Source organism: Podospora bellae-mahoneyi, chromosome 4, assembly GCF_035222275.1.
Source record: "Podospora bellae-mahoneyi strain CBS 112042 chromosome 4, whole genome shotgun sequence".
NCBI lineage: Eukaryota > Fungi > Ascomycota > Sordariomycetes > Sordariales > Podosporaceae > Podospora > Podospora bellae-mahoneyi.
Genome location: NC_085883.1, coordinates 1,073,164 through 1,084,107, shown reverse-complemented (window position 1 = coordinate 1,084,107; position 10,944 = coordinate 1,073,164). Strand labels below are relative to the sequence as shown.

General features: G+C 53.2%; 2 protein-coding genes across 2 annotated transcripts; one reads left to right on the top strand and one right to left on the bottom strand.

Moving 5' to 3' along the window:
• Positions 1–6,373: 6,373 nt before the first annotated feature.
• On the bottom strand, positions 6,374–8,254 carry SWC4 (swr complex subunit; the record flags this gene model as incomplete). The annotated part of the gene is made up of 1 exon (XM_062878530.1): positions 6,374–8,254. One exon carries the CDS (start codon positions 8,252–8,254, stop codon positions 6,374–6,376), a length of 1,881 nt encoding a protein of 626 aa, XP_062732021.1.
• Positions 8,255–8,781: 527 nt separating this feature from the next.
• ERP1 (emp24p/erv25p-related protein) lies at positions 8,782–10,171 on the top strand. The gene is made up of 3 exons (XM_062878529.1): positions 8,782–9,229; positions 9,296–9,601; positions 9,657–10,171. Exons 1-3 carry the CDS (start codon positions 9,026–9,028, stop codon positions 9,804–9,806), a joined length of 660 nt encoding a protein of 219 aa, XP_062732020.1. The 5' UTR covers positions 8,782–9,025; the 3' UTR covers positions 9,807–10,171.
• The last annotated feature ends 773 nt before the right edge of the window (positions 10,172–10,944 follow it).

Here is a 10,944-nt window from a genome sequence, read left to right as displayed (position 1 = left end):
ATGAGATGAAATGACACGTCAGAGGGTTATGAACGGTGCTATCCAGAGCCGACTGGTGAGTGTTGATTTGCGCAAGCTGCAAACTGCTGCAGAACAAAATGCGAGGTGTGTTTGGGCGAAAGAGTGTCCGGAGCTCTCGATGTGTTGTTGTAGCTGCTGTGCCGGGTCGCCGCCGCCGCCGTCGCCCTGTCGGTCCTGTCCTGTCCTGTCCTGTCCTGTCCTGCCCTGTCCTGTCCTGTCCTGTCCTGTCCTGTCCTGTCCTGTCCTGTCCTGTCCTGTCCTTCCCTGTCCTGTCCTTGTCCTGGTCCCTTCCTCTTGTCCAGCTATCCAGTCCCGTCCTTCGTCTCGGTGGTTCAAAGCCAGAGAGTTGCGCGCTGTCGACGGGGCGTGCAACGTAACGTGTGCTGCCAGGAAATTTGAGCCAAAACCCCAGCCTTTAACAGGAAGTTTGGGGTGTGGGCGCTTGGTCCCTTTTAACGCGCGATTACGGACACCGCTGCGCCTGTCGGGAAGGGGAGTGATGGGGACGACGGGGATGGATTGGGTGGGTGGACGGAGTGGATTGGGGTGGGATGGGGTGGGGAGGCTGGTACCGTACCGTACTCGTACCCAGCAGGAGCCGGGGTTCTGGTAATACGGTATTTCTGTATCTGTACTCCGTATCTTGTATCTGCACAATGCTTGGTGCGTGGAGGTTGGCGGTTGCTTATACTACCCCTGGCGGACTAAGGGTAGTCCTCAAAGCTAGGCTTAGCTAAAGACCGGTCGGATCTACGGGTATTGTTGAGATCGCGGACAGCCCGGGGCTTCCAGGCTTGCTTTGCTGCAGATGTGGTAAAGCTAAAGAAGAAGGAAGAAACTCGCTTTCGTCAACTGTTCACAGCAGACGAGCGTCAAAAATGCAAGGGCAGCTGGTGCTGGGGGGGTTGCCACGAGTCGCACAGACGCCCGAGCAGGGAGCTGGAATGAGGAAGGGTGCTGTGGCATGGCGCCTAACCGGGGAGACATGTACGTACCGGTCGGTACCTTGTGACGGAAACCTTGGTTGCTGATTCTGCTTGATGTGCGTGCCGTGTGGTGGTGTGCGTGTTGCTGCAGCGTGCTGGGGCCAGGGTTGGATTGCCTTCTTGGGAATAAGTGCGGAAAGGACTGTCCCTCCCGTCCATCATGACCGGCCGGGCCAGGACACTTGCAGAAGGCATTGCCAAGCCATATTCTTGTCGGCACACTCACGACAGGGGTTGTTGAGACCTTCTCCTTCTCCAAAGTGAGACTGTGAGAACTGACATGTTACTCCGTAGGGAACATCAGGATCACATCACATGGCGGGTGCGGATATCTTCAACTGTCCTTACACCAATTGTAAGTTAATTCCCAGACCGGGCCGGACTAGGCGGATAAGCTGTGGCCTAGCATTAACTAGTACTGCTGGTCCCCCAAAGCAGGTCCCGCCCACGCCAGCCGGGCTCGCCAAGTCAGTCGGCTGTGGTGGAAGTGTGTAGAGTTGCCTGGTGTTATGCGATCTGTAAGAGCGGCTTTCGCGCGAGCAAGCGATCAAGCGATCAGAGCCGCCACTCAGGCGAGTCCACCTACCGAGTCCTGGCTTCACCGCGGCTGGAAAGGAGGGAGCCAATATAAAAGCTGTGCGACATCTCACTTGCACGAGTCGACAGTGTCGGAGTGGTTCCTCACTGACGAATCGCTTGCCTTCACCGACGAGTATGCGCAGCCGAGAGGGTTGCGGCTGTCGTCTTCTGTATCTGACCTGGTGGTGCAACACTGTACCTTTACCATAACTGAGTTGCTCGTCGCCGTCTATTCAGAAAGAGTTGGAGCAGGTGTCTTGGCGCACACATCGCTCCAGGGCAAACCCCTGGCAGTAAGATCTGGAGGCGCTTGGTGCGTGCGAGATACAAGGAAACGGTTGACAAAAGATGAACGGAGTTGCGGGTCAGATGGCCCCCGTCCGCCACCCGAAAGCGATGCAATCAGGATGCTTGACCTGATTTGCCAGTTGGCAATACAGCTTTTCTGTAGACGTGTTCCAAACTCCTGAATGAGCCGTCAATATTGGGCTGCAGGTGCGTTGGAGCGGAGGACCGTCCCCTGCAGCAGAGTGAGCAGAAGCGAGGAAGCGTTGTCGTCACGTAGCTTGGGCTTTGAGCATCTCTACCCCACCGCCCCGTGTGTGCCTGTGTGTGTGTGCCTATGTGTGTGTGTGTGCCGTCCGGCGGCCGTGGAGGACACCTCACCCCCGCCGTTGCTTGCCCCGAATCGGACCTTGTTTGTTTCTTTACACTCGAGAAAGAGATAAGACGACACCCGCTCCCGGGGCCAACGAATGCCACCAGAGGGGCCAGAAGGGGCCTGAGGAGTCGAGCAGGATTTGCCAGCCGGTGATGTGGTGATGGGAGCGTGTGAAGCGAGCTCGAGTCTCACAACGAGGGCCAATGATGGGCCGTGACAGGGGTCGGTGCTCATGCAATTTGACGCGGTGCGTTAATCCCCATTCTGCTATCGTTTTGCGACGACTGGTGTTGGTACCTGAAAGATTCGATTTGTATTGTACCAAGTTAGTTGTATTTCGATCTGGTGACGATATCTTTTCCTATCCCTTCAACCTCATCCTCTCTAGCAGATTCATCTGACCAAGAGAAGAATGCCTCGGCTGAAGTCCAGCTCGTACGAAAACGGTCGCCAATGCTGCACCGTCAGGGCCTTTTGGACCAAATCAGGCCAAGCGCCGGCCTTGCAACGTGCGGTTTTTGTGGAAGACGACGCTGGAATACCACCACCACGTCGTGACCAGAGCAACCCTGTGGAGGACATGGCGTCCCCTCTGACGGTGATAACTCAGCGTGTTAAACCCTGTGCCTCTGCGGCGCTCCTGGACTGTCACTCCTCTGTGATGAGAGACACGGCCCTCCCCACACTCTGATGAACCCAGCTTCTGCAGCATCGACGTCGAGGATGAAACCCACAGTCGCTAATCTTCCGAGAAGCGGTGGTCAGGGCAGCAGCAGGGATCAGGCATGGGATGATAATTATAGAACACCATCTCGCACCTCATGCACAAAATTGCGACCTTTAATATCAGGCTCTGCGACGCGCGCTTTTTGTCTTTTCTGCGCTGCTGAGTAGGCTCGAGGCGAAAGGGGGACTAGGTGCCGGAGAAACAGGAAGCCCAACTACCGCGGCAGCAGCAGCAGCAGCTGCTTTACCGCCATCGCCAACTCCTTGTTCCTGGGCCATGGAAGGATCTTGACTGTGATTGGTTGGAAATCAGATCTGGCAGGACCTATGAGAAGTCGGGATTTTGAATAATCGAGCAAGGTATTCTTAGAAACAGGTTGCCATCGAATGGGAGGCGTGCGAATGAGCCGGTAGGTGGCCCCGCCGCAGCAGTGTTCGTCCCGTGATGAAGCATGCAGTTGGAACCTTTTGAGGCTGCGGCTATCGCGACTCGCAACCTCAGACCCCATCGATGACGGAGCAAATTCTCACCGAACAGGCAGGGAGGTCTGGGAGGAGGACGTTTGAGCGGTGTGTGGTGCGAGGGACGGCAGCAGGCGCAGACGCACATAATGTTCGGTGGTGTCGTCAGCAAAGTGGATGCTGTATTCGGCGTGTCAACTCATGTAAGAGGTTTGCATTTCTTGGCCCCACAATAGTATCGGAACGGTCACCTCGTCAGACCGGGCCGATGCGGGGCCGTCGACGACACTCTCCTGACCGCCAGAACAACTCGACCGGATGAGTTTGCTCTTTCGGTGCTAATGTCTCTCTTTCACATCGCGACTCGTCCATTCGGGTTCGGAGCCAAGTCCGCTCCGCTGACGTCGAAGGCCGAAACCGAGAAGGCGTGGTTGATGCCTGTGTGGCTATCATTCTATAGTTATTAGGCTGCAATCATCAGCCAGGGTTTGTGGGTTGTGGCCTGTTTGTGCCTTGCAAGTCGTTCCTGCCTTCCAGTCATGGTGTCAGCCTTGTACCTGACGGCATCATTGAACCTCCAATGAAACAGGTGATTTACCTCAGCCTGGTCCAACACCACATGCTTTCTTGGGCGTCTATCTTTTCTAGAAGCATTCCAAAACACCACAGGCCCGGTTTCTAGTTCCAGTCTAGGTAAATGCAGGTACCATCACCGTTCTTGGAGAATTCATGTCGTGCAGCAGCAGCAGCAGCAGAAGCAGACACGGGAAGAGTCGACGGCGTCTAAGTCGCGGCGTCTCGCCTAGCTGCCTGCCGTGAGGCTCTCCCCCGCACACCTCAATTCTCTTCTCGGCCGTGTCCGCTGTGTGTGGCCTTCCGATCGGCCGCAGATGATGCATCCATTGCGCAACCTCAACTCCCCTTGGCGCCCACAACAACGGGACGTTGAACTGACTGCAAAGTGGGTAGGGCTAACCCATATGTACTGTGGTATGTGGTGAGGCTCTGCATTGCTTAACGCCGCACGGCGCTTACCTTTACCTAGAATAGCATCTCAGATCTCATCACGGCCCTCTCATTGGCCCATCATTCTTCGACCCGCCGAACATCTCCCGCTCTTGTGCCCAAGGTTCGTCAGATTGAACGACACCTCTTTCCCCGGATACCCTTCTGATGTGAGGTGTGCAAAGATCCGGGGTCAAACATGTCTGTTTCGAAACTCGATCACCACACCTCTTATCAGCAAGCCTTGGTGGCGTCCAACCATCCGACGGGGTGCAGCTACCAGCGGTTCAAGGTCAAGAGCTATTGGGACAGATCAACAGGGCAGATTATATATATCTTCTGACTACAGATCTAGGCATATCCACATCATGCCATAACCCCATGTTATTCCAACGGTCCCCCACCATCGCTAACACCATCTACTAATCACTTATACCATCACATGTCTACCTGCCAGCTGGTAGGTCGTCTCACGATTAGCGCCTGCAGCCTTCAACATCCTCATCACAGATCTCAAGATGCAGACACTGACGACAGCTTCGCAAGTCTGGTGTCGTAGATGTCAGTAAATCTCCGAAGGTACTGACCACTGGTACTGGTGCATGATCAACCTCGAGTACGTGCCTCACGGTTGAGCAGCCTCGCTCTCCCCGGATCGTGACGAAAGACATGTACCTGCATATAGGCTTGGTCCTGGAACCCCTTTCTTCCTCGAGGAAATGCAAGCCAAGACGTCGGCGGGTATTGTTCCCGTCGCTTGGGGGCTTGCTGAGCTTTTTATAGATGCCGCCGCCGTTAGGAAGCAATCTGTCTCTTTGTTGAACTTTGTAAATCAATGTACCATACATTTCAAGAGTTGAACATCACGAGATATCTCTTGAAACGCATGCACCGGCTAGCCGCCCAAGCATCGCAAATTGTCTGTCATGATCAATTCGTCTTGGACTTTTCTGAACAGCAGGTTGTCTCTCATGATACTCACACTGTATTATCGTCACATGACACCAAGTCACAAAGTATTCTCCACAGCAAGAAATGGAGGTCATGCACAAGTCTAGTTGTTGTCAATTTAGTACCATAGAAGATGACCAGTTCAATCACCATCTTTATGTCCAGCAGTGATGGCATTCCGCGTAACACAGTTGAAGGAATTCAGAGATAGGTAATGCTTTCGCAACTGCTACCTTGAACCGGAGGTCGAAAGTAGGTGTTTGTTGCAATCCAAGCATGCCTTGCCCAGTTTTCTACCTTCCAGCTAACCATCACAACATCGGGTTTCGTAGCTCGAGCCCCAAGTATCCGGTTCGCCATCCCTTGACAACGATCCCTACCTATGTTACCGCGGGAGCATGATCGCACATCCACACTCGCTCCATCGACCACTCACCACGCACTCACATACTGTACTTCGTTTGTTTTGACTTTACCTAATATATCCATACTTGCACCTTGCGGCTACCAAAGCCCTTCAGATGCAGTTCCATCCTTCTTTGTCATCTTTTTTTTCTTGGTCCACTTACCTTCATCTCAGTTTCATTTTATTCATCTTCAACCTTGTGTATTCCTCAACCATAACTTTCACTGACACACTCGAATCAAGGTGACAATAAATCCGGTTGCCACCTACTTGGGTAAGGTATCACTCTACATTTTGCAATCATCAGATCAGCTATTTAGTAGATCATATAAATTTCAACTTTGGAGATAGAACACGTCAACTTGACTACACCAAAGTCATGTACCAGATAGCATTTGGCACTGGGAAGTAACACATACATCGCTTCGAGCAATGCACTGGACGTCCTGATGGATCAGGCAGAGATATTGTACTGTACACAGAGCGTGGTGACTCCCAAATATATCATTACTATCTGTACAACTCCTCCACCGTCCTCCAGACTCCCATTTCCGGTAGTCCAAGACCTGGGCCAAATCACTTCTTTTGCCGTTTCGAGCTCTTATCACTCGCCGCGCTCAACACACTTGCGCTCCTCTTATGCCCAGCAGCAGACAAACTCCCACTACTCCCGGGCCTCTTCTTCTCCCCATCCTCCTTTGTCTGCCCCCCCTCCCCAGTCTTCTCTCCGGCCTTCTCCCCATCCCCAGCAGCAGCACCATCACCACCGCCACCACCACCCTCACCCTTCTCCTTCTCCCCCTCCTTCTCGGCCGCGATACCCTTGGCCCGATCCCGCTCCGCCTTCTTCGCCTCCTCAATCTTAATCTCCCCATCCAACCGATCACTCATCTTCCTCAAATCCACCAACGCCGTCACCGCCCCCCAAAGCACCTCAAACTGCGCCGTCACCGCAGCCGTCGGCATCACCAGCCTAGGCGGCAAGTCAAGCTCGCTAAGCGCATTCGTAATCCGCAGCTGCTGCTGCCCGCTCTTGTGGCTGTAAAGCTTGTTAATCTTCTCATACCGAAACGTCGGGCCGCTCCCCAGCCTGTCATGATACGACACGCCATAAACCTGCTCCTCCTGCTGCGTCAACTTCCTCCTCTCCGGCTGCTGCTGCGTACCCCCGCCCTTCTTCTTATTCGCCGCCGATGCCGCCGCCGCCGCCGCCGACGTAGGTGTCGGATCAGCCGGCGTAGCCGGTGTCCTCGCATCCGAATCACGACGAGCATGATGGTGATGATTATTCGACGTCGCAGAAGCGGCGATGCTCTCCCTCCGATTGGCAGGGTTCGTCTCCGAAACCGCACTGTTCGGCACACCCGAGTTGTTGCTGGGACTGACGCCCTCCCCAGGCATGATGTTCTTCCTCTTCTTGTTCTTATCCGTCGACATCAGCGTCTGAAGCAGGTTCTGCAACCCGGCCGACGTCTTGAACGAATTGATGTCCGAGTCCGTGGCCGGGTAGTCAAGCCGGTTGTAGAGCTCGCGGCGCTCCTCGTTGAACCTCTCCGTGCGCGCGAGGATGCGCTTGACCTCTAGCAGCAACGACTCCTCCTCCCGGGCCTCGTCCTTGGAGCGCGACAGAGTGTTGAGCGCAAACTGCTTTCGTTTTCTTTCCTGCTCCGGGTCAAAGTTTTGCATCATCTCGTAGAGCTCAAACTCTGGCCGGGTCATGTACTGCGCCGGTTTCTGAACAGCCATCATTTTGGCTGCCACCTCGTAGTATCGCGCTTTGAGATCCTCCATGCTCCGCTGTTTTGGGGCCGGCACCACCGCCGTGCTGGTATCCTCCCCATTTGCCGCATCACCACCACTACCGGGTGGTTTTGGAGTAAAGTCATACCGATCCCATATCAACGTCCACCTCAGATCAAAATCCTTTGCCAGCTCCAACAAGTAATCCGTCTCCTCCTTTGTCCAGTCGTTGTTCTGGAGGTTGGAGTGATACTGATCCTCGGTGTAGTGAGGCACAACGACCTTGACATTGTACTTAGCAAACGCCGAGTCCTCAGGCTTCTCCTCCCTTTTTCCTGAAGCTGGCGTCCCCTCCCCCCCTCCCCGCTGTTGTTGCCCATCCCCATCCTGCGCACTTTCTACCGGAGGCGCGCCATCATCCGTCCTCCTCTTCCAATGCCTCAGCACCAATGCGCCGTCGTCTCCCCTCGCCGAGTTGGTGAACGCCTTGAGCTCCCATTTCGCAACCGGCTTCCTTGTCGCAAAGCGGCGCTTCTTGAAGAAGTTAACTTCAGGAACGATGGCTATTGGGTTGTCGCCGCCCAGGTTTTGGACTTCGCGAGCTAATCCCTTCAGGTTTGGTCGTGGCGCGCTGGTCTTTTGCTTCTTGGATGGTCGGGGCGCGCCCGAGTGATCGGAAGGGAGATTGAGAACATCGTGAACGTCGCGCGAGGTCATGGTTTGTGGTGGTGTTGTGCCGGGTAGGTCGGTGGTGGTGGTGGTGGTGGGGGTGGTCGCGTCGACAGGTCAACCCCGTGCACTGTGGGGATATCTTAATAAGGTAGTGAGAGAGCTGCGAGTTTCGTCGGTCGCAGTTTTGTCCCAAACTTCAATGGGGCATCTGGCAAAAAGTCGACCTGAAAAAAACCCAGGGTGGGGGTATCTATCAAACGGAAGTCTATTTAAAAAGCAATCAAACTGAATTGTCGCTCTTGAAATTTTGATGGACTGCGCAACGAAAAATCAACGGTTTGATGGCAAAGTTTGTCGGAAAATGAGCGACGTGATTGCATGATGGCATTCACTGTGAGAACGCGAAATTCTGTCAAGCAACACCGCCCAAATTTTCCAGAGGGCACAGTGCGCTCTCACAGTTGTCACCCAAAAACGCACACAGTGCCCAAGGGTCAAGCTTTCTGGTTACTGATCTGGCACGTGACTCTCCCTTCAGCTCAACCCCTGAGATTGGCTGGGCCGCTCCACTGAGAGTGGCCCCAACTTTTTACTGTGGAAGCGTGGCAGCTTCCAAGCTTGACCGGGGTCGCGCCTGTGCTGTGCTGCTGCTGTTGCTGGTGAACTTGTGAATAAACCCGTCGCAAACGACGATAAACCGTTGACGAGCGACGACCATACCACGACCAATTCAAACGATACACCGACGGCTCCAATATCTCCCCCATCAACTACCACAATCGGTCACGGACAACACGTAAAAAAACAATCGCCAAAATGAGGGCCATCCTCCCTCTCCTCTCCCTCGCCTCCATGGCCCAGGCCCTCTACTTCTACATCGACGTAACAACCCCCCGCTGCTTCTTCGAAGAGCTCCCCAAAGACACCCTCGTAGTAGGCCACTACGTAGCCGAAGAATGGGACGACCAGCGCCACCACTGGGCCAAGCACGAGGGCATCTCGATTTACATTTCCGTTGACGTATAATCTCCTTTCCCCCCCCCTCCCCACGTCCTTCCTCGTTCCTTCCTAACTTTGTGCCCCCAGGAAATCTTTGACAATGACCACCGCGTCGTCTCCCAGCGCGGCGGCCCCTCGGGCAAATTCACCTTCACCGCCGCCGAAGCCGGCGACCACAAAATCTGCTTCACCCCCTCCTCCTCCAGCGGCCGCTCCTCTTGGCTGAGCATGGCCCAGCCCAACGGCGGCATCCGCCTCACCCTCGACATGGCCATCGGCGAGACCTCGGCCATCGACAGCAGCGACAAGTCCAAGATTGCCGACCTGGCCACCCGGGTCAAGGACCTGAACGCGAGGCTGAATGACATCAGGAGGGAGCAGGTATTTCAACGTGTAAGTTGCTCTCATTCAGGGAGATAGGGTGGTGCTGATATGAGGGGAACAATAGGAGAGAGAAGCGGAATTCCGCGATCAATCCGAGTCCACCAACGCTCGCGTCGTCCGCTGGATCTTGATTCAATTGTTGGTCCTTGCTGGTACCTGTGCTTGGCAGCTGAGCCATCTTAGGAGCTTTTTTATTAAGCAGAAGCTAACGTGAGAGAACATCTTTGGGGCATGACAAAAAGAAGGAGATGAGAGGGGTGTGTGCGTTTTATATATGTCGAAATAAGAAATGTTTGTTTGTTGGTTGTTGCCGTGGTTGGTGGTTGTGGTAATGAAATTCAGAAATGAGACTTTCCAATGGGAAAATGGTCTGTCTTTCTGTCTATAATGTATGTATGTCTGTCGTGGGAGTTATGAAATCATAAAGACCAGGGATTGTGTTTCAAGGCTGGAGGTGGAAAATGGTCCTATAAACATTGCTGGTGTCAGTGGAAACCCAGAGTTCTTCAGATGCAATGTGATGCCTGGATGGATATTGTATGATGTGCTTGCTCACGGGAGGTGATGAGACCAGAAAAATATTGCCAAATCCTTTCGTTATACACACCACAGATTTATATCAACTATATCTATCCCAGTGATTCCAACCCTTCACACCCTCAAGTTATCTTTCCAACAATCCGCCTAAATCAACCCTCCTCTCCAGCACCTTCCGCTCTTATCCCAACACCGTCCGCCCTCTACCCTCTTCGACTTGACTCCCTCCTCCCCTTGACTTTCCTCCTCACAACCAGCATTATTACCACACGCACCAAAGGCCTATACACCAACATAGGAAAACAGACAGCTCTTGTCAAGGAAAAACACACAACCAACTAAACTATATCCAAAAAGCCGAACAACAAAAAGGCATTACAACAACAACAACAACAACAACAACAACAACAACAACAACAACAACAACAACAACAACAACAACAACAACAACAACAACAACAACAACAACAACAACAACAACAACAACAACAACAACAACAACAACAACAACAACAACAACAATTACAACAAAAACGACAATGTTTGTCCCATTTTACAACGCTCAGAGTCTTGTACAAAAATAGAAAAGAAACGATATACCCACTCACCCACACACACACACACGCTTATGCAGACAGATAAAACAAAGAAAACATACACCAGGCAAAAAACAGGGCAGGTTGGGTTCGGAATCAAATTTTTTTTTCAATGACTTGAGTGTATACTGACTGACTGACTGCTGAACATAGCAAGGGGGCTCATTCTCTTCGTGCTTGTGTTTTTCTTTTGGAGACAGAGATTCTTTCATTATTTCT

Bases quoted from the DNA above. Each gene is read 5' to 3' on its own strand.
- ERP1 (XM_062878529.1), top strand. From the start codon at position 9,026: ATGAGGGCCATCCTCCCTCTCCTCTCCCTCGCCTCCATGGCCCAGGCC. The intron at 9,230-9,295 runs GTATAATCTCCT...TTGTGCCCCCAG, and splicing joins CGATTTACATTTCCGTTGAC to GAAATCTTTGACAATGACCA. The intron at 9,602-9,656 runs GTAAGTTGCTCT...GGGGAACAATAG, and splicing joins GGGAGCAGGTATTTCAACGT to GAGAGAGAAGCGGAATTCCG.